The sequence below is a fragment of the Zeus faber genome (assembly GCF_960531495.2).
Source record: "Zeus faber genome assembly, chromosome: 18".
In the NCBI taxonomy this organism is placed as follows: Eukaryota; Metazoa; Chordata; class Actinopteri; order Zeiformes; family Zeidae; genus Zeus; species Zeus faber.
Genome location: NC_137210.1, coordinates 25,387,196 through 25,411,195, shown reverse-complemented (window position 1 = coordinate 25,411,195; position 24,000 = coordinate 25,387,196). Strand labels below are relative to the sequence as shown.

At 46.1% G+C, this 24,000-nt stretch overlaps 1 protein-coding gene across 1 annotated transcript in view; it reads right to left on the bottom strand.

The window, feature by feature from the left end:
• Positions 1-22,996, bottom strand: part of LOC307244093 (transmembrane protein 163a-like) — a gene marked incomplete at both ends in the record, with an annotated part of 65,202 nt that extends 42,206 nt beyond the window's left edge. Inside the window, 2 exons of the mRNA XM_080019120.1 lie at positions 13,936-14,055; positions 22,798-22,996. Coding sequence (XP_079875246.1) covers positions 13,936-14,055; positions 22,798-22,996 — 319 coding nt within the window. The remainder of the gene's footprint in view (positions 1-13,935; positions 14,056-22,797) is intronic.
• Positions 22,997-24,000: the final 1,004 nt, after the last annotated feature.

The window sequence follows — 24,000 nt, the reverse complement described above, 5'->3', positions numbered from 1 at the left end:
CTTGTACTGCATCTGGACTGTGTCTATGGGTATGGAATACGTTCCACTAAATGAGACACGAACGAGGCTGCGTTTCGACCCAGAAGAACGGAGCGACCGCCAGGTTGAGGACTCGCGAAAAAACAAGTATTTTCGTGTTCTTTTTTTCACGGAACCTGAGGCACCTGGATCGTCCCTTTATTGAAAACGACACAGCCCCTAAAACCTCTTCATAATCACAGCTTCGGCTTGCGGCCCGTTCTGTCCTGAAGAATGACCAGGCAGAACAAGAGAGAGAGCGAGGGAGAGAGGGAGAGACAGAGAGAGAGAGAGGGAGAGAGAAAGAGAGAGATAGAGAGAGAAAAATAGGGCGATAGAGAGAGAGAGAGAGAGAGAGAGAGAGCGAGAGCGAGGGGGAGAGAGCGAGGGAGAGAGAGCGAGGGAGAGAGAGAGAGAGAAATAGAGAGATAGAGAGAGAGCGAGATAGAGATGGAGAGAGAGAGAGAGAGATAGATAGAGATAGAGAGAGAGAGCGAGATAGAGATAGAGACAGAGAGAGAGAGCGATAGAACAAGAGAGAGAGCGAGGGAGAGAGAGAGAGAGAAAGAGAGAGAGAGGGAGAGAGAGAGAGAGAGAGAAAGAGAGAGATAGAACAAGAGAGAGAGCGAGGGAGAGAGAGAGAGAGATAGAGATAGAGCAAGAGAGAGAGAGCGAGAGAGAGAAATAGAGAGATAGAGAGAGAGAGCGAGATAGAGAGGTAGAAAAGATGTTTTCCACCGAGAGGGATGTAATATGAATGTGATTAATCACACTGACATTATCCCTCGCCTTAAAACAATTTCATAACCACCAACACAGGTCCGAGCACATACAGCGATAAGACACGATACAATCAACACACACACACACACACACACACACACACACATACACACACACACGCGCGTTTGTGACGCTTGCCAATAAAGACATTCAGCGACATAAAGACATAATTGCTCCCCTCCATCTTTTCTCCCCGGCACTGTGACAGTGTTGAGGTCCTTAACGTCCTCGGCATCGACGCCAATCACCACCGTCCGACGCCCGACTGCTGACAACGACTGCTGACAACGACCCTCTTAACCCCCTTGAGCGGCCGCACCCAGCGCGGCATTCCCCCCCCCCCCCCAGCAGCTCAGATTAACATTCCGCGGCAGACAGCCGCTCCGCAGCCTCCCTCTCCGCGCGGCCACATTGGGAGCCATTGTTGCGGGGGAGGGTCCCCGCCCCGTGACGGGCCCCGGGACAGGCTCCGTTGTCCGCCGTTCCAAATTTTTTGACTGTTTCCACCCGGGCTTTGGCATTTTTTCCCCCGACAATTGCCCCTTCTGTCCGTCTGCCTGTCTGCCTGCGTTAACCGCCCTGTACTGCTATCAAAAGAATGCACTGGAAATCCCAGGAGACAGCGGGAGGAATGGCAGACTGAGCAAATTTGTTAAGTGGACCCGAACCGCCACCGACCGTCCCCGAAAAGTTTGACGAGGGTGAAACTCCGCCGCCCGCGCCGACTAAAACAGATGCGTCAGGCACTGGGAAGCGGCCTGCTCTGTTGCTCTGTCCTGAAGGTGTTAAGGTTTTCCACCTCGCTGGGACTTGACCGGGGTTAGATCTATTTGCAATATTTGTGCAAACATTTGAGGAAACTCTATGTCGAGGAAAATGTTGAGGAAACTCTATGAGCCGTCGCTTTTTATTATCACCATTTTCCGGCGACGATTTTCCGCTGGACAAGCGGCGTCTGGGGAGTCACCAAATCTCGTTTTATTCAGCTTTTTTTATTTTGATGGGCCACAGCGATGCCCCGGTCGGTATCGTTTGCTTTTACTAGGTCAAGTCCCGAATTGTGTATTCGAGACAAATCGCAACTCTGGGAAACAACAACTGGGAAAACGCTTTTAGGCAACTGTCAACTCTGGAAAAGAACATGGACGCCCACAGGGAACTTTGCTTTGTCTCCTTACTCCATGAGGAAAAAGAAAAGCATACATGTTGACGTACTGTATATACTCTCCTTCTGAGGGAGATAGAGATTTTAAACCAAACGCCGTCCTTCTTCACCCCTGACCGAGGAGGAGGCTGTGCTTTGTTGACGCGGCCTGCGTCGGGCTCAGATGGAGAAATTAATTTTTGACCCAAGATCCCAACTTCTAACTGCTCGACACATTTTTCACGGGTCGGAGGCCATCGCTTTTGACAGAGCCTGAGTTAGCTTCAACGCAGCATCGGGCCATCCCTCGTTTTGACCCCACGACAACTCTGCCCCTGCGTGTGATTTTGGAAAAACTCCATTCATGCTTAAAGTCAAACTACGGTATTTTTGTTCTGAAAGATGCAGATCCCTCAGTTTGGCTCCCAAACGATTGGAAAACAGGGTGGAGGTTGAAAAACGCCGCAGGTTTTTTTCTTTCAGGTGGCACGTAGTCATCCCTGCTCCATATTACTTCAGCAAGCAGGAAGGACAGCGCAGTCGCACATTCAGAACGGCGCGGTAACAAACTACAGTTGCACAGCGGGAAGGTCATCACATAAAAGTTCTTCCTTTCTATGAATGTGTCTAAACTGGCAAAGGTCAGTTTCTCCCGACAGGATAAAGACCAATTTGACATTGAGTCCAATTTATTTCTCCGAGTCCGGATGAAAGTGGGTCTCAACGGGCTCCACCAGCGCACATCCAGAGTAAAGTCTGCTGAACGGAGAAGAGGGAAAAGACTCCCGTCTTCACGGTTATTCATCTGTTATGAGGAGGCGCGGGGAATGGGAGCGGACCCCAAAATATCACCTTTCTCGGGCCATCGGGGGTCCTGTTTTGCTGCCATGGTTTTTGAATGCCTGCAGACACAGCGAGGACGGTCGGAGAGAGAGAGAGAGAGAGAGAGAGAGACAGCTCCACGTCGGCACAAATGATCTCTTAAATGATATTCATATCGAAAGGGAAGGAAGCCCACGGAGCAAGAGCGTGAGAGAGAGAGAGAGAGAGAGAGAGAGAGAGAGAGAGAGAGAGGGGAGAGAGAGAGAGGGAGCGAGAGCATGCATAAATTAAGCGTCGCCAACTGTATGTGAGGAAATGGGCGAACACCCGGTGAAAATAATACGTAACTCAAGCCTTAACTTAACGAATTTTCCACGTCTAACCCGACACCATTTTGCCCGGCGCCCCCACCCGGCTGGCCTCTTGGTATTTACCAGTAGAAAAAGAGCGCACGGGGAAGGGACGGCAAATTGATAAACTGTTGGGTTTTTCCACCGTGAGACGGACGGAGCGGAGGAGGCGGAGAGGAGGGGACGGCTGGCTACCGAGGAGGGAGGGAGGAAGGGAGGTAGCGAGGAGAGGAGGGAAGGCAGCCACTCGGGAGCGAGCGACGGACGGGGCACGCGAGGAAAGTGGGGTAGAGGGAGAGGGAGGGAGGGGAATGAGGGACGATGGCGGCGGGTGAGGGCCGCCGCCTGACGTCCCTCCATCGCCACGGAGAGCTCGCCCCCCCCCCGCCGCTCGTCGTTTCGCTCTTCTTCTGCCGACATGCCGGCGCTTCTTCTTTAACGCCGACGGTAGACAAGTTCATTGCAAAAAAAGGGCGTGGCTCTCTCAGCTGCTGAGCGCCACTGAGGGGACCAGAGGGTTCTCCTACAGCTGCCACGCTGCCACCTGTTCTTTTCCGATACAGACACAGATACTGAGGTGTTGAACATCTGCCAATACGGATACCAATCCAATACTTCTGAATCCTCCTCTTAATTCCCTTTAACGACTTCCATTTTTGCCGGGGGGGGTCATTTCGTTATCACTCGGCTGGCTTTACATCTCTCTGCGTTACGTCCGGGGCAGTTTCCGCGAAATTCGGGCCTAGATTTGCAATCCAGGACTGGATTGGATTCTTACTTTTTCCTCCCCCTCCTGTCCAAGACGGTATGTTTATTTGACTGGCGCCGGTCCGGTTGGGCGCTACCGGGTGCTGGATCGGCACCGCCCCCGGTTTTTCTCCGTCAAGTCAGAGTCGGCGTCCCTCGCGCTGTGAATGAGCATCTTGAGGCAAAAACCTTCCATCTAAGATTAAGATTGCACTCGGATGTCGGATTGGACTACAACTCTTATACTGTATGCTTGTACAGTAAGGGGCAATTTAAAGTGACTAAACATCCAGGTAAAAGGGACAAAAGAAAAAACGCAAATCCAAGAAATGTTCACAAAAATTTGAAGACTTTACGAAAATTACGAAAAGCGATTTGGGGATGAGGCGAGCAGGAGGAGCTGAAGGGAAATCGGTTGAGTCCTGTAATCTGGCCCATTCATCCCCCACTCGTGGGTCTCACTCTGCCTGGATTCTGACAGGATTATGTCTGAGCGTGTGAGCGTGAAGTGGATTGTCGGGAGACGGAGGCAGGGAAATCCAGGTGAAGGGTGGAGGACGCGGGTATGGATGGAGGCGGGACGGGGAACCGTCTGTCTCCAAGGGAACCCCATTCATGGCTGATCCGTATCAATCTCTATCGGTCATCAAGCAAGACTGCAAAAACATCAGGAACGTCAAAGTTCATATCAGCCGTTTCCGAGGGCGTCAGTGAATACCGCCATTAACCGGAAGATCCCGATTGGTGGGATTTCTTAGGCTCCGCCCCCCACAGCGGAGAGTAATGGTTGCTGAGTCACATTACCATGGAGACCAGGCACGTGCGGTCCCCGCGGCTCCACGTTTTTGTTTTTTCTTGCTCTCTTTTTAAAGCGTGGATGGGCATGGGGGTTTTGTTGGAAACAAGCTGTATTGTATATGGACGAAAAGAGGGGTCCCCAACCCGACAGACCCCTGTTTTAGTCGGACGGTTGGAAGGGGCGGGGCTGATGCGGGGGGCGTTTCTCCCAGAGAGAGATGCGCAAAGGCAGAGCGAAGCATTATTATTATTTTTTTTTTCAAAACTCCGATTTCAATTGGCAACTTTGGATAGAATAGAATAATATCAGCCCAAATAACAGCCATACTGAAGCGACGGCACTGTGTGGTTTTAGTGGGGAAAAAAGAAGACAACAACCACTTTCCCAACATTATTTAATATGATCACGGCAGGAGAATGACGTGGCGACAATAGTGTTTTAATGAGTCGCATATTCCAGAATAAATGACTTCATTTAGCCGGCAGGAAAAATGAGATGAGGAAGTCCAGACGACGAGCGGATTTATTTTCTGGGCAAGGTATGAATACTGACGAGGTACACGTTCTGAACGCCTCATTGGTCGAGTTTATTGGTGGAATGGGTGTCGGAAGAAACTGATTGATGACATAATATGCAGAGGCGTAAATTTCGGGGGGGAAGCAGGGGATACGTCCCTCTCAATATTTATAACACGTGCATTTGTACCCCCCCCCCCCACTAATAAAACATGAAAGAGGCAGAGGACTTTTATTTTTTCATAAATAAAGACATTTCCACCATAAATTGATGCAGAAAAGGCACAAATTGGTGCATAAAAATTCATCACAATGCAGGAATTTTTTTGCCGCTCAAAAGCCCACGCCATTTATGAGTTGCTAAAATTCAACAGGTTCTGCTGGAAAATGCATTTTAAAAAAGTGCTCCATGTGCCCTTTTTTTTTTTCTTTTAGCACCTGCTCCTCTTGAAAGGGGCCAATTATGCAAAACTCACATTTTCAGTGCTTGTGCACATACTGTACATCTGGGGCTCTGGTGGGTCTACTAACACACAAACAGTTTGTTGTGAGCTTTGTAATTCAGAAAACACGTCCTGAAACAAGCCGTTCCCATTTGTGTCTCAGAACTGCGTAACATTTAGACACGTGAGAATTAGAACCACCCTCCATCTGAGTGACTCAACAAACAAGCAAATCCTTCAAAGAGGAATTAAAACCAACTGTCCGTAAAGAAACTGTGGACGATGGATATGTAATTATTTAAAAAAATATTCCGCTGTGTGTTTCATTCTAAAATTAAAACAAGTATGTGGTAGATTGACTGTAGGCTGCTGTGCGGCTCTACAAACCAAACCAATAAAAACAGCGTTTTTATTGTAGGTGCTTTTATTTATTTAACTTTATTTTCCGACCTTCACATAAAAACAAAAAATCCCTGCTGGCGGTGTTCCGCTGCGGTGAACAAACTTTTAAATGACGCCACGTAGACCGAGTGAAGATTCAGCAACTGGATTGATTATTTCTCAACTCAAATTTGTTCAGAAACAGTTTCTGGTGGACTGATGAGAAGAAATCAGTGGAAGTTTACCAAGCAAATACAGCGGCGCCCATAAAAAAGTTCAAACCCCATTGGCCCACGGAACGAGGGGCCTCAGGAGGGCGGCTCCTCCCACGGACACAGCCCTTTTTCAGACAGGCTGGATTGGACGCATGTTAGAGTGGTAACTTCAGCAAAAACTTTAGAAACATGTTTTGGGGACCTCAGAGATATTAACTTGGTGAGAAGGAGCATAAGAGGTCCTCTTCAAGGTCTCTGCGGACGGGGTGAGGGACGGCGGGGGGGACGGAGCAGAGCGCGCGTTTCAAGAGTTCACGTCAACTCAATCGACAGGGGGCGCGTCCTATCATAGGCTGGCCATGCCCATCCACCAGAGCCCCGCCCACTTTCTGCTCAGAGCATCCGTCACCGAAGAAGACGAGGCGGGAGCAACTTCCGGGTTTTGCTCCGCGCACCACCATTTACACCCCAGATTGAGTTGCACCAATGAACCGTGAACACTCCAGAGTTAAAGGTTCAGGGAAACAACCGGAGCTGGACTTAGAAGGGGGCGGGATGAGGTCAAATCCACAATGCAAAGATCCTGAGTGGAATCCTGACTGCTTGGATTTCTTGGGCCCCAAGCTCAGGGCAACGCCCACGCGTGTCCCACGATCCACTGGCCACACCCAGCCAGCCAAGCCCCGCCCACTCTTGTATCATCTTCTTTCACCACCGGAGATGAGGTGAGAGAAACCTTAAGTTCTGGTCTCCGGTGGCAGAGGCTCAGGAGGTAGAGCCGGTCGTCTAGTGATCGGAAGATCGCCAGCTCGATCCCCGGCTCCCGGTAGCGTGCCGATGTGTCCTTGAGCGAGACACTTAACCCCCTCACTGCTCCCCGGGCGCTGCTATGGCAGCCCACTGCTCCTAGATACGTCAGCTACTAGGATGGCGAAAATGCAGAGAAATGCATCTCGTTGCCTCAGTACTTGTACTCTGCGCAACGACAATTTAGTTTAATGTAATCTAATATACAGTATTTCATATGTAGGTGCAGCGGCAAACTGTCAACGTTGCAGAGTTGTTAAATGGTCAAGGCAGGAACGACGTTACAAGACAGAGTCACGTCGAGCGTGAAGCCCAAAGCAAATCATTACTGTCCCAACACAAACACAAAGGCACAGTGATTGGCAGCTTCACCGGCACCACGTTGGAGCCGACATCATTATCACAAGGACGACGGAAAGAAGAAGGGAGGACGGTGAGGGGGATGAGGAGGCCATTGGCGGGAGGGAGGGAACACGGCTCCTGAGCTGAATGCAACACTCCCAATTCGTGTTGGTGTCCTAGCGATGGAAGGGAAAGATGGACGGAGACGGAGGGATGGACGGAGACGGACAGACGGACACGCTTTGGCAGACGTGAATAGATGAACACCGTCCAAATCCCTCATTCCGGCCACGGGGCTGGCCAACGGAATGAGGTTATTGGCGTCGGGAATACGATTGAAGTATCCGTCGAAGTGAGTTCTCTCGAAATGGCGGTCCACCAGCGCTGTGGTGCGTGGGTCTTGGACGGTCGCTTCCTTTTTTTTTTCCCCCAAATTTTGTCGAACCGGAGTCCTGTGCACGATCAGCTACGCCGGTTGATCAAATTCACCTTGGCTGCCATTCATCACCTGCGTGCGCCCAATCTTCGGATTCTCGGGAAAGGCGGCGGACCCCGCCGCCAACAGTGGCCACGGCACACAGGCGGGCACAGGCAGAACGCAAATACATCGAAGGGCTGTTTCTTACAAAGTGCCAGCTTTAATAAATGAAGAAAATATATTTTTACAAAATAATCTTACGGATTACCTAGAAGACGATGGCGACACAGGCCTTATGTCAGATTACAACGTTCATTGTGTAAAACACGCCGGTCAGACGGCAACGCAATCAATCATTTCCATAACGGACCACGACGGAGGTTCTACCACCGTCAGGGAAAGGGGATCTGGCAGGCGCTGACGCCGTAAGAGGCCCAGCACTAATAATGAAAATGTCCTAAAAATGGACCTGCGGGGGAGAGACGGCCGACATCAGAACCGGCTCCGCTCGGTATTCTGATCGTTTCGACCGAATTACCCGAAAAATCTCACCCTTATACCTTACCGGGCGTAAGGTATAAGGGTTAGGGTTGGGGTTGGGGTTAGGGTTAACCCTTATTAAGCTTTCACTTCCCTGCTCCCCTACTCAAATCAACACAATATACAAAGAGATTTCAAGGGCCGTTAGAACTGTTGGGGTTGGCCCTCGCTATCGCCGTGTATCCGGGCAAAGTCGCACTAATTAAGGCAGAACGAGGGCGAGAAGACGGCTGGCAAACTGGCAAGAAAGAAAGAAAACAAAAAAGCAGAGTAGAGACACAAACAGAGAGGGAGGGAGAGGGAGAGAGAGAGAGAGAGAGAGAGAGAGCGGGGAGCTGCTCCACCAGCTGAACCGGCCCTCGCTGCTCCGTCCCTCATGGGAATGTGATGGAGCAAACACAAACACAGCCCTCAGATGGGACGTGATACTCACTTCCTCTGCCTGTCTTTTTCTTTTTTGGTGTTTTCCTCTTATTCTATTTCCCTACAGTTTTGGTCTTTTCTTCTTCTTCTTCTTCTTCTTCTTCTTCTTCTCTTGTTCGACTTTTGCTCCCACGGTCTCTCCATTTCATCCTTCATCCTTATAATCATGTCATTGAATTATGTATTTCATACTATACCCCATACTACTATATTATACTTGGTCATTGTAATACCACCCAGTATTATAAATCATTAATAATAGTAAATAGTATATACTTTACATTACTATATACATAACCATACTTTAAGAATTATTAATACTGCTGCTGTCACTGGATTGAAACTCTGTCAGGCTGTTGTGAAGCCATTGTACATTATTTCAATGGCAACTGCTGCTATATACTACAGTACTGTATATATACTAAATACTATATACTACAGTATACTACACTGCTGCTATATACTACAGTACTGTATATATACTAAATACTATATACTACAGTATACTACACTGCTGCTATATACTACTGTACTGTATATATACTAAATACTATATACTACAGTATACTACACTGCTGCTATATACTACTGTACTGTATAGATACTAAATACTATATACTACAGTATACTACACTGCTGCTATATACTACTGTACTGTGTATATATACTAAATACTATATACTACAGTATACTACACTGCTGCTATATACTACTGTACTGTATATATACTAAATACTATATACTACAGTATACTACACTGCTGCTATATACTACTGTACTGTATAGATGCTAAATACTATATACTACAGTATACTACACTGCTGCTATATACTACTGTACTGTATAGATACTAAATACTATATACTACAGTATACTACACTGCTGCTATATACTACTGTACTGTATAGATACTAAATACTATATACTACAGTATACTACACTGCTGCTATATACTACTGTACTGTATATATACTAAATGCTATATACTACAGTATACTACACTGCTGCTATATACTACTGTACTGTATATATACTAAATACTATATACTACAGTATACTACACTGCTGCTATATACTACTGTACTGTATAGATACTAAATACTATATACTACAGTATACTACACTGCTGCTATATACTACTGTACTGTATATATACTAAATACTATATACTACAGTATACTACACTGCTGCTATATACTACTGTACTGTATATATACTAAATACTATATAACACAGTATACAACACTGCTGCTATGTACTACTGTACTGTATATATACTTATTTTATTTGAATATACATACACATGCTTGTACTCCACTGTGCTGGTTGGCTGCTGCTTTCCTCCCCCAGCCTCCGGTGCCATCTCAAACTAGACTAAACTGCCTGATCTTTGTTTCTGACCTCCTGAAGTTTCCAGGCGTGCTTGAAAACATGTGGAGGTCGGTCAAACAGCCGCCGGGGACGGATCAGGCTCCAGGTTCAAACCGTACGAGGTGACGGAGCGCCCTGCGAGGAGGGGTGGAGCTGTTTGTCCCCGTGTGTCTGCAGTCTGTATTCCGAGCAGGGCATTAATGATGATCCCTGTCTTGGCCTGCACCCTTTGTTTTTGCTGCTGTGACAGGAGGATTAATCAGGTTTGATCTCTTTTCTCCTGCGTTCTCACTTTCCCTCCCTTCGTCCTCCTCTGTCCCTTCCCCCCTTCCTCCCTTCCTCCCCCTCCCACTCATCCTTTCCTCTTCCCTTCCGTCCGTCTCCTCCTCCTCCTCCTCCTCTTAATTCCCTCTCAAGTTCACCAGCGTCTCCCCCAAAACCACCAGATGCCTGCTGGCAGCCTCCGTCCTGTGTGCCTAAAGAAGCATCCTGGTTTGGGCGGAGTCATCGCCCAGTCTGGATGTGGAGCAGCTTTCAACACAAACACACTCTGTCAAATGTGTGGCACCGTGCAGAGATGCAGAAATCCCCCCCAAGATATTTGTTGTTTGCTTAGCCCTCGTTCATGAAGGGTTTTGCACTGTTTGCACTTGTTTTTATTAAATAAGCAATAATAAAACTCAAAGTCATCAAAGTGTGTTCATAAGGTAAGATCCTGTTTATTAATCCCATGGGAGGGAAATTCTGGAATGTTATTATTATCTAATGTTATAATAATGTTACTTTTATTACTATTAAATGAAATCATTCGCTGAGGAATGATCGTGGTCTAAAATTATAACCGAAACTGAAATCAAGTATAATAATTACCTTTAATTCCCTTTAAATTACTTTTTAAATTGAATGCATTATGCCTGTTTGCTTTTATATTATTACTATTTGATTGCCTTCTATTAATGCGAAACACTTTGAGCAGTATGTTGTGTATGAAAGGCATTCAAATAATAATAATAATAATTATTATTATTATTATTATTATTGTTGTTGTTGTTGTTGTTGTTGTTGTTGTTATTATTTATAATATTACAATAATTATATTATTATTATTATTATTATAATTATTATTATTATTATTATTATTAGGAAGAATTAAAATAAGAAAAAAATATGCAATGCAAAGTAATTCTGACATTGCCACTGATAAAATATTGAAGGACTATTTCTAGATTCTCAGTGAGTGTCTCAGTCCGCGTTTAAATTCAGCTCCACCAACAAGGAAACAAACAATCGGTGTCAAATGCCAACCTGTGCTGAGCTCAGCGGAATGACAATGAAGACCCCGGCTGAACGTTTTTTTTTTTTTTAAAGGCTCGTGACTTATAACTATGACACCAGCGCTTTGTTTCCATTTCTGCTCCTGTCGCCGACTTGTCACAGAATCCGCCGTGCGACAGCGGCGCCAAAGAGCTCGAGTCAAACGTCGGGGAAGTAAATAGAGGAATAAATAAACATTTTCATTTTTTTATGAACTAACAATATATGTGGAACAAATATGTGGAATAGATGGTTTAAAATATATAACTTTTTTACAGGTAGAAAAGCCAAAAATACGGGATGTGAAAAATATTGTTTCATTTTTACTCGCTTCAACAGTAATCCCTTTTCTTTTTTTAACAGAAGAATGTTTTTTGGATTTATTTTGCATTCATGTAAACACATGATATTTTAATTATTTGAGGCAAGTGATTGATAGTATTTAAATACGCTCCCTCCCGTGTCATTTGGTTAGGTCCGTTTGCTGTGTCTAGTCGTCTTTACGTCAAACTCTCTTTAAGTCATTTTGACCTCTTTTTTTTTTGGCCCTATGCTACCTATTTTATAAATGTGGTTGGTGGTTTACAAACCCCTCTTGGAACATACCACCCGCGGCTCCCCTAGAAAAAGGGGCGTTCCTTGAGGACCACAAGGGTGAGGGGAGAAACGGTGCCGGCGAGGAAGTCCCTCGACAGGCCCACTTCCCAAAAGCTGTGAAGGTCAGTGGAAGGGCAGAGGCGTCGCAGGCTCATAAGAGAGCAGGACGTCAAGAGGGAGGGAGAGGAAGAGACGATTTAGAAGGAGAAGTTGGAGAATCGGGGAATTAAAAAAGAAATCACAGGAGAGAGACAGGCGGAAAACGAGAGAGCCGAGGTCGCTGAAAGGCCGTCGAAATTCAAATACAGTGGAAACCTGTAGATAGAACAGTAAATAAGATACTGGACATGACGGGGAAATGAGGAGGAGAAGACGGAGAGACAGACAGCTAGAATGGAAAGGAGAGAAACAGAAATACGTAACTATGGCAGACGGACAGACACAGACAGACAGACAGACAGACAGACAGACAGATAGATAGATAGATAGATAGATAGATAGATAGATAGATAGATAGATAGATAGATAGATAGATAGATAGACAGACAGATAAATAGACAGACAGACAGATAGATAGACAGAGAGATAAATAGACAGACAGACAGACAGACAAACAGACAGATTGATAGATAGATAGATAGATAGATAGATAGATAGGTAGATTGATAGATAGATAGATAGACAGACAGATAGATAAACAGATGTTTTCAATGATCAAGTTTTTTCAATTACTTTTTCAAGCACTTCAGCACAAAGGGGACTATTTACACATTATTCAAGAGCCTTTGACTGTTGAGTGGAATATTGTTTTTTCTTTCATTTATCACCAAGTGAACGTGCACAAGATCTTCCTTTGTGGAAGTTGTGGATCAGCCTTCACCTACCACTGATAAGAATGCATAAATATGTGGAAGTCGTAACTGGAATAAAACGTGTGTGGTGGCAGCACCGGGGCAGTGCTCCACACAAGCACCTGATGAGAGCCGCAGGTCGCCACACAAACGAGGCTCTTCCAATCCCACCGCATTATATCACTAACTGAGAAATATATGATATAAACAACCATCTTCAATCCAGAGAGTAGAATGTCAAATACCCACCGTCTCAACGTCTGCTTTCCCCGAAAAAAACTGAGCGCGTCAGGATTGGTGCCCTGCCCCAAAACAGCCAATCGCAAAACACTTTCCCGGATTGAAAGTGGGACAGGTTGTTTTGTCGTCCTTCCACTTCCGCCAAAACGGCGTCATCCAGGATAAAGAAAGTGGAGCGTTTCATCTATTTATACAAGCCTCGTGGAGCTCGGCGCCGCTTCACCTCATGAAGTTGGGGAAACAGATCAATTAACGCTCCGTACGGCCGTGTTTCTCCACCGCTGTGTTCGGCGAGAGCTCGCCGGGCGGCGCCGTCAACATCTTTCAAATTTCCGCTTATTCTAAAAAAAGAAAATTGAAAAAATAATGGGAAGCGGCTCCCGTGCTGCAAGATTAAAAATCGCAAGGCTGCTTTGGTAGTCTTCGCAGCCGCGGAAGGATTCCACCCCTTTTCTTTCTTTTTGTATTTATTTTATTTTTTTTAAAGATTTGGTTCTTTATATAGTCTCTCGGTAAAAAGAGCCGTCCAAGTCGGGAGACTCGGTTTTAGGACCCCCTGAGTTGTGAACGGAATTCCCACCGGAATCGTTTAATTCTGTCAAAACTACCCCTCAAGAGGGGGTTTCAGAGACTAAATCAGTCACATTCAATATGAACGTCCTGGGACCTGAATCCAATCATCAGTGAGCATTTTCAGTTGGCGAGGCGACTCTGTTTCAGAGATTTGTTCGACGCGACCGAATCGTCCGCGAGCGGCGCTGAAAGGTGAGGAATTCTTTTCAACGGAGGAACATCCCTGTTCGGGCCGTACTCACTGAAAGCCGCCACGGACAGGATGAGCGTGACCACGATGGAGACCCAGGAGACCCAGAGCGTCTTCTTCCGGTAGCTCTGGGCTTCGTGGGGCTTGAGGCGCAGGCTGCTCTCCAGGAGGCCTGCGGGGAGAGACACACCGTCACACCACACCCGTTGAAGCGTAAAAGAGAGAGGCGCAGATTGGGGTTCATCCATCGCTCCTTCATACAGTGGATCATTCATCTTTGGATCTGTGAAGTCATTGGATCCACTTACACCAAAAAAATTGTATAAATTATGTTCTGTATATTCTTTTTTATTTTCTTAACGTAAATTGTGCATCTTCATTTATCAATTACACAGCAAATTGAATTTTTTGTAAGACAGGACAGGACAAGACAAGACTTTAAAATTCAAGTGTGTCTCTCTATGCTTCACAATTACATTGAACAGAAAAGGCCAAAAGTGTTTGTCCAACAGTTGACTTTACGATTTGAAACCCATTATAATGTGATTTTATTCGAAAAACCAGAGCCGCTTAGATAGAGGGCAAACATCATACATTGAAATATCGAAATACCACCAGGCAAGCCAATAATAAAATAATAATAATAATAATAATAATAATAATAATAATAATAATAATAATTATTATTATTATTATTGTTATTGTTATTATAATTATAATAATAATATGAATGATAATATGAATAATATGAATAAGAGCTTCTCTTGGCATCTTTGTTAGTACCAGCAGAAAATGACTCAACATGCGTTTACATTGTAGGTTTTCATGCCCTTGTTTTGCTACCTGTTTCCACGTAACTTTCCACGTGCCTCACACGTGATGCTGGTGTTTGCACCAGACGGTAGGAAACACATCTCTGTAAACATCTATCTTTAGAGGATAAACTGTGTAACATATTAATGTGGATGTGTGGGTCAACATCGGCGGGATGGTGTGGTTGGCACTTTTGAACCACCGCAAATGAAGTGTCGTTGAAGTTTCGTGATTCGTCGCATTGACGACGTCCGAATCCCAGCCACCATAAAATTCCGATCTTTGCGTTTCGACGGACGTCGTACCAGCCGATATTTGATGCGTATCCGATTCATTTCCACATGTGAATGTGGCCCAAAGTGCATTGTAAAATATCAGAAACGTGGGGGCAGAACATCCCAATCGGGCGGATTCAGTTGGCGGTGACACATTGCTATGCGCTACCATCAACAAGCTTTTCCTTTCAGCCGAGCTGCATTCTATTGGTCCGAGACGTCTGAATTTACACTTACAAATATGCGGAATTCCAGCATGGTCACTTTTATCTATTTTCGGCCCGAGCAGCACTTTACCAGCTCCAGAATCTGCGGCGGAGGCTTTGAGGTTGCCAGCCGAGCTCATTGTGGAAACAGCGCTCGCTGTGCTGACTCCGGTTTCGCTTTTCTTTGATATCAGGCTGTTGGCCAACTTTTTCAAATGCTGGCCATCCATAATTATGCGGATGCACTTTTCCAACTTCTCAACGCGTCTGATTTATGGAAATTATGGAATTCCGTCGGAAAATAGGCCAATTTCTCTCCCTGCCTAAGTGTTGTTTACGGAAAGAAATCCCGTGTCGCAAGCACATGCCACGTGCGCCTGTGTTTGTGTGTGTGCGTGCGTGCATGTGCGTGTGTGTGTGCGTGTGTGTGTGTGTTTGTTTGTGTGTTGACATGCATCCATACAACCCAAGTGTGTCAATATGCGGATTTATATTTGCGGACGATGAACGAGAGGATGAATCGCATGGCAACCGCACAGCGCGGTGATGTCACACTTCTTAAAAGCGTCGCTGAACAGTGCCGCAAATATAGATATGAGTCGTCCCATGAGGTGGGAAAATGTGTTTCCTGGGAGGTTCAACATGTGTATCAAACGATGAAATGTCCAAAAAAAAGAAAGATTTATTCTTTGTAATTGAACATTCTGAGAATAGAAGGGACAGATGGCACCCGTCGCACGGAATGACTCATAAGGTAAGAGGCCTTGAAAGATTCTCTGAATATTTTGTATTTTTCTTGTACACTGTTTAGATTGTAGGTTTATTTAATTTTAAAATGTATTTATTTATTGAGTTATTTTGTCATTTTATAGGTTTTCATTCAATGTATATTGTTAGGACTAGTGTACATTACCAAATTTATACTGTTCCCCATAAACGTGTTGTGTTTGGTTCCTTTTTTTTTTTTGGTTTACTCTTGGCTCTTTTTTTATCGTCCACCTCTCACGCCGTGGACGCGCCACAAGACTTTCAGAGCCGTCAGATCCGCGCACCACACAACTTTCTGTCTTGTGACCCGGAGCCTTGAAGTCCTTGTGGTTTTCACGCTACATGACTGATCGGCGTCAGGGCGTCGCACATCACAAGATCTTTCACCAGGAGGAGTCCCAGACGAGTCCATCGATCAAACGACGTTGGGCCACGAAAACACGCGCGAGAGGCGACGCCGCAAATGAGGCCACACCATGCGCGGGGCGGGATTTATTTATTTATTTATTATATTCTTGATTACCGTAAAAAAAAAGAAAAAAAAAAAAGGAATAAAAGCGCGCTCGGATCACGTCGTGCGCAGTTCACGCCATCGTCGTGCACAAGAGCGGGCTTTGTGTTTTCCCTGCGATCCGGGTGTTTGCTCAGCCATCCCCAAAAAAACCTGTCGGCGAGCGGGAAAATAAGGACAGAATCACGTGGTCCGACCTCGGCCTTAAGTTTATTGCACATGGCAAATTGACCCATTCAGTTCAGTGTTTAGGGTTCGTGTACATCGCTTATTTTTTGGGTCATTTTTAATTGAGGTTTATTGTGTACGGCTTCTTCTTTTTTCTGTTCTTATTCTACTGCCTCATTATTATCAGTGCCTGTTTTGATGTGAGCTGCTTTGACACTGTAATTTCCCTCAGTAAGTCTTTCTCTATCTATCTATCTATCTATCTATCTATCTATCTATCTATCTATCTATCTATCTATCTATCTATCTATCTATCTATCTATCTATCTATCTATCTATCTATCTATCTATCTATCTATCTATCTATCTATCTATCTATCTATCTGTCATGTTGTGGGGGTGGTGTGGTTTGAGCAGCCACACCGGTCTTGGGTCTAGGTCACATGTGTCAAACTCAAGGCCCGCGGGCCACATCCGGGCCCGCCACATCATTTTATGGGGCCCGTGAGAGCTTGAAAGGCTTGAAAGGGTTGTGTTAAAATATAAGCCCATGCCGCTAGATTGCAGTGTTTCCATATCGGCGTTAAACTCAAGCGAGTTTTCTAACATGTGATGGAGCTGAAAAAGATCTACAAATAATCCCAAAATGTCCAACAAGAGAAAGATTGATGCAGGGGGAAGGCAATTTAATGAAAGATGGGAAAGCGATAACATGTCTGTGCTGCAAGGAGAAAAAAACGGTACGTCTTCTGTGTTACGAGGCAGTGTGGCTGATGAAGGAATACAATTTACGTCTGCATTTTGACACCAAACACGAAGCCAAGTAAGATGCTAAATTTAGCCTCCGAGAAAACATCAAATTATCCAAGAATTAAAAGGCAGACTGCAATCGCAGCAGGATATGTTTAAAAAAGCTACAGCCACAAATGATGCAGCAGTGAAAGCTCGCTTCATTGTGGCCCTAAGAAATCACCCGAGCTTCCAAGTGTTTTTTCGGATGGTGCATCCCTGAAGCGGCGCGCGCCAAAGGTATGTGAGCAGGTGTGCCCCGACCAGGTGCAGACTTTTAAAAATGTGAGTTTGACAAGAAACACCATCGCAGACCGGGTTAAGGAACCAGCAGGCAATCTGACGACCCTGCCGGCCCGAGGAGCCACGCGGTGACCTGGCTTTTTCATGAGCTGTTGATGGGAGCGCAGACAACACGGATACGGCGCATCTGTCCCTTTTTATGAGGCGTGAAGGCAGACCTCACTGCCAGTGAGGAGCTCTTGGATGCAGCTGCCATGCGATGGCCGCGCCATCCAATAATGGATCCAAACAAGGCCACGCACGGATCACGCATCGCCGATGACAACCTCCACGCTGTTTTACGGATTGCTACAGCGCAAGACCTAAAGCCGCACATTGACGGACTGACCACGGGAAAACGGTGTCAGACATCCGGCCGGAAAACAAATAGGTAAGCATTTGTAAAAACCTGATTTAAAAGATATAATGAAATGTATTTCAACGAAGAATATGTACAGTGCAATATGTGTGCAATTTAATAGTTGTGCTTGCATTTTGTGTTGTGTTTGTTGTTATTTTCAGAATATGATCGATAGATGAGGATGGTGTGTGATATTGTGTCCGAGGGTGAGGAAGGTTCAAGGCCAAGCAGCATCACCTCATCAACTTCATCCGGAACTTGACCAATATAGTTGTGAACTGAGACAACCCAAGTTAATTACATATACTTCTTTGTATGTGTACTAATGTCTTCACAGTGGGTACGGTGGCACAGTGCATTGCACTGCTGCTTCACAGCAAGGCGGTCCAGGGTTTGATTCCCGCCTGGCGCGCTGTTGGCACCGTGCTCCGGTGGGTTATCTCCCAATGAGGGGCCTTTCTGTGTGGAGTTTGCATGTTCTCGACGTGCTCACATGAGGTTCCCTCCATGTAACATCAGTAAGGACCCCCACCAAAAACATGCACATCATCATCTGACCAGCGATGGATGTACGGAACCAGGTCCCCGGGCGCATCGTCGTATGCTGCCCACGGCTCCTGGCTGCCCCCCGGAGGAAGGACAAACCAGGATGGTTAAATGCAGAGGAGCCATTTCACCGGCCACCATCTGAAGTGTGTGTTTGTTGCTGATGCTGTGGTGTGCTGTATGACGATTAAAGATTCCTCTTCAGTGTGTTTACAGGTGTATGTGTTCATGCAGCCAAATGTTTACTGTAATCAAAACCATCTCTCATTAGTTGGATGTATGCCCGCTGCAAGGCTGTCTGCAGCCATTTGTTTTTGTAAAATGCCACATCTGTCACACATGTTCTTCGCAGCTAAAGAGTACCTAGAGTAACTACCTAGACCCTAGGTAGTTACTCTAGGTACTCTTTAGTATATACACTATCTATCTATCTATCGATCTATCTATCTATCTATCTATCTATCTATGGAACCAAAAATGGCTAATTACGTTTGAACCCACAGAAGATCTACTGTAGCACAAATTGCCGAAAAAAAGTTAATGCTGCTATGATAGAAAGGGGTCAGAACACACAGTGCATCACAGCTTGCTGTGTATGGGGCTGTGTAGCCACAGACCAGTCACAGTGTCCCTGCTGGCCCCTGTCCACCCTTGAAAGCACCTACAATGGACACGTGAGCGTCAGAACTGGACCATGGAACACGGGAAGAAGGTGGCCCGGTCTGATGAATCACGTTTTCTTCTCCATCGTGTGGATGGGCCCGGTTAGGGTCCGATCCGATGGATCATCTGTGGGATGTGCTGGAACAACAAGCCCGATCCATGGGGGCCCCACCTCACAACCTCCAGGACTTAAAGGATCTGCTGCTAACGTCTTGGTGCCAGATACCACAGGACACCTTCACAGGTCTTGTGGAGTCAGAGCTGTTTTGGGGACAAGAGGGGGCACTACACAATATTAATGGTTATAAGTGATGGTTTTAATATTGTGGCTGATCGGTGTGTTTCTCCAAATACATTTTAAGGATAACTAAATCTACGTGTGTTTTTGGGCTAACTGTGTCCTTTTGGACGGTCCACCAGAGCTAACCGGCTTGCTGACAGAGCTAACTGGTTAACTAACTGGCTATTCATCTAGGGTTAGGGTTAGTTAAATGAAATCAGGAACTCGGAAATATACAATCTCCTACTCAGAAAAGTGCCATATAAATCTGAATTTCTTGGTTGCCTTGGGCCAGGGCTTCCTGAGATAACAGTTGTGACGCCACAGCAACATGGCGGCACACACAGGTGAACAAAGGCTGGCTTTTTATTTTAAACTTCCATCTCAACTACTCCCTAGTTTTAGCTCCTGTGCAGATATTCACAACATGGGCGTCCATGTGTTCACCAACACAAGCAATAGAAAACATTTTGTTCACAACTCGATGCTACGGCAACCTGTTAAGCTCAAGTTGGCGGTGGGTCTGTCCATGCGTGAGTCTGACATTTAATTGACCAAAGCGGTAAAGACGGCCATGTTTCTATCGTACCTCCTCTATCGACATGACGGGCTGTTTGCATCGATCCTCCATGAATTGCTCTAAATGGAGCTTCGGTGCTGCGTTCAATTGTACTGGGAAATCTGTAATTCCGAGTCGTTGGCTCTAACTTTTGAGTTAAACGTGTTCCATGGCCTTTTTTCGGGAAAACATAGACGCCTTCACTAAATTTGTGGTTGTTTGGCAGCTTGTGACTATACAAGCTAAAACAAAAACATAAATTTGCCTGACTCAATAAAACCGACAGGGTAGATTAGAAGTTAGCTGTGTTTTCTCATGAAAAACAACTCTGTTTACCGTTAACGGCTCCATGTTGCCATGACGTCAGGTCTGTTATCTTGGCAAACTCTGGTCTGAGCGACCCGTCCCCAAATTTCCAACTTAAATAGCCGCTCCTTTGCGGTTTTCCGAAAAGCAGTTTTGGTTTCCCGGGTTTTGACATCAGTGGAACGCAGCACAAGTACTTGCACAAGGATATGGCCCAGAGCAAAATGAGGAGGAGTGCCCAAATAATGTGTTACGGTGTGAATCGTCAATGCAAACAAAGCTACCGCTGGAGGCGCGTCAGTTGAGGTAACTCGACAAAGAATTGCATTCATGAGGATCTCTATGGGAACCCGGTGAATTTGCTATGGACAAGGACATTCGATCTGGTCCCTAAAAAGAACAACTGGGATCTCAGTGCCATTAAACGTCAATGTCTTTCATAAGCAGAAAATATGAAGCACATTGCCGGGAGTTTTGCAACAATTATTTATAGTTTATGGAGGTTTTCGGTTTTAAACACAATACAAACATATGAGGTTGAATAATGAGAAAAATAAAGATAGTTCATGAAAAATAAAGAAAGAAAATAAAGGTTGGATATTATAAGAACAGCAGAAAAAAAACCAACAAAAAATTATTTCATTAATATATTAATTAATGAATAAACACAAACAAAAGAAAAATGTCAAATGGGCCTGAGGATCCCAAAAAAAACCATTACTGCGTTATCATTGCCTGTAATACAATCTGTCCCCCACCTTCCTGCTACCGACACTGAAGGATATTTTTCTCCCATTTTTCTACATATTTATAGACTGTATCAGCTCTTCTGCTCCCTGGAGTCTTCTGCTTCCCTCTCGTTGAAGCTATTTTCATTGATTTATTGATTTATTGGTTAATTGATGTACATCTTTTCTCTTATTTAGATTTTAATTATTTTGCATCTTTTCCCCCCATCATATTGATTCCTCCAGTGCACATTTGGGGACATTTTACTTCTGCTGTGGTGGTAGGACTGATGAAAACGAGAGTGTTGGTTTGGAACGAGCAGGTGTGTGTGTGTGTGTGTGTGTGTCTGTGTGTGTGTGTGTGTGTGTGTGTGTGTGTGTGTGTGTGTGTGTGTGTGTGTGTGTGTCTGTGTGTGGGGCTCATGCCTGCTCTGCTGATCTTTCTGGCAGCGATCATGTGAGTGGAGTGGGCAACATTCCACCATGCTGTCCTACCGCACACATACAAACATGCGCACACACACACACACACACACACACACACACACACACACACACACACACACACACACACACACACGCACACAAAACCACAACCACATACGTATCAGCCACACACACAGACCGCAAGGCTCTACAGAGGGTGGTGAAACACAGCACATTAGCAGGTTGGAGCTGCCGGCCATGCAGGACCTCCACACCCAGAGTGGTGTCGGAGGAAGGTCCAGACTCTACCCAGGAACCGCAGCCTCCCCTGGCCGCAAAGTGTTCGCTCTGCTACCGGAGCAAACGCTACCGGAGCATCCGCAGCCCAACCACCGGGTTCAGGGACAGCTTATTCCCACAAACCACGAGAGACCTGAACTCTTGAACTCTGACACCATACTCCTACACACATACCCCCCCCCCCCACACACACACACACAGGCATGCACACACACACACACACACACACACACACGCGCGCGCATGCACACACACACACACACACACACACACACCTCCGGCATGCAGAACCATTATTTTTAATTTGTCACAAACCGATTAGAACACATTGATCACATTTCTCATTCCTACACAACATTTACAACAATCCAAGTCAGACAGACAGACAGATATATATATAGATATATAGATAGATAGATAGATATATAGATATATATATAGATGGATGGATGGATGAATGGATGGATGGATGGATGGATGGATAGATAGATAGATAGATAGATAGATAGATAGATAGATAGATAGATAGATAGATAGATAGATAGATAGATAGATAGATAGATAGATAGATAGATAGATAGATAGATAGATAGATAGATAGATAGATAGAGAGACACACAGATAGGCAGACACTGGGGCCCCCAATCACACACAAGGGCCCACACGCAGCTCTTCTTTCTGAGTCTTACATGAACTTTGGGAGAAAAAATAAATAAAAAAATCGAATAAAAGTTGAATTTCCAGAGGCAGCTTCTCTTCTCATCATAATCAACACAATCAGTTTTGCCATAATGTCAGTTTCAAGGATATTAAGCTGAAGAGTTGACAGATGCATGGCTTTTCCCACCAAATTGTTAAATTATTCAGGAGAGCGAGCTATAAATAACTTTGTGCTTGAAATAAACTCCAGTCAGTGGCTCCCGGTGTGCATACCTTCCCCCTCCACGCCGTCCGTGATCTTCATCTCATGCCCGGAGGTGAAGGGGTCTCCGGGGCTGGACCTCCCGGGCGCCGGGTTGTTGGCGGCGGCGGGTCCGTCCGGAGCGCACCGTCCGTTGCGCAGCGCCGTGGAGGACGGGTCCACGACGGCGGGGTCCGGGACCGGGTAGGACTCCTGCCGGGAGTCTGTCATGGCTGGTGGGTACAACTTTTAAGGTCCGAGGAAGAGGATTAAAAGGAGGGTTAGAGGGTTGGGGGGGGGTTGGGGGGGGTCGGAGGACTAAATCAGACTCCTGCGGCAGCCATGCAGGGCAGATGGAGGCATGGATGGAGGGATGGAGGGAGGGGTGGATGGCACCGGGGTGGGCTCCTCTGAGATTGGCGACTGGTGGATGCGGGTTGTCCGCAGAGCATCAGCAGCCGCAGGAACAGCGCTGCCCCCAACACTCCTGCTGGATCGGATCGGATCGGATCGGATGGGATGGGATGGGATCGGATCAGGGACCCAAAAAGTCTCCCCGGTGCAGTTCGGTGAAGTGGATTTAAATCCTCCTCCCGCTGGGGCAGATCCGCTGATGCGACGGCGGTGGCGCTGCTGCTGATCTTCTCTCCATCCGGAGGAGGAGGAGGAGGAGGAGGTGGTGTGAAGTTGTCACCGGCCCTCCCTCTCCCCTCCTTCCCGCCTCCCCTCCTCCCAGCCGCCCGGCGACTCCCACCCACCCAGGGAAACACCGAGGATGACGCTTTCAGCCATTATTAAAGTGGTAATCCGTGACATTATTCGGTTGAAAAAAATCCCATATTTACACACGCATACATTTTTTTTTTTTTATATATAAGCAAACAACCGTGCAATGTATTTGCGTTTTGCGTGTGCTCCTCTATTTGGCGTTTCCGGTGTTGGTGGCGGGGTCCGCCTTCCCCTGGAAAAGATGCAAAGGAGCGCAGACTGTATAAAGAAATGAAATTGGCGGCGCCGGGGCTTTGTAGATCCGGGCAGAGGGGCGGGGCGAGTGGAACCACCACAAAGTCTGAGGGAGGAAGAGACGCGGCCGCCCCGCGAGAACGTCGCCCCGGCCGACTCAACCGACCAAAAGTCGACAACAAATCCATCGGCGTGACGAGGGTAGAACTTGAGGTCGAAAAAAAACGAAAAACCCCACCCGGCACAGAGGATTTGATGGATTACCACTTTAA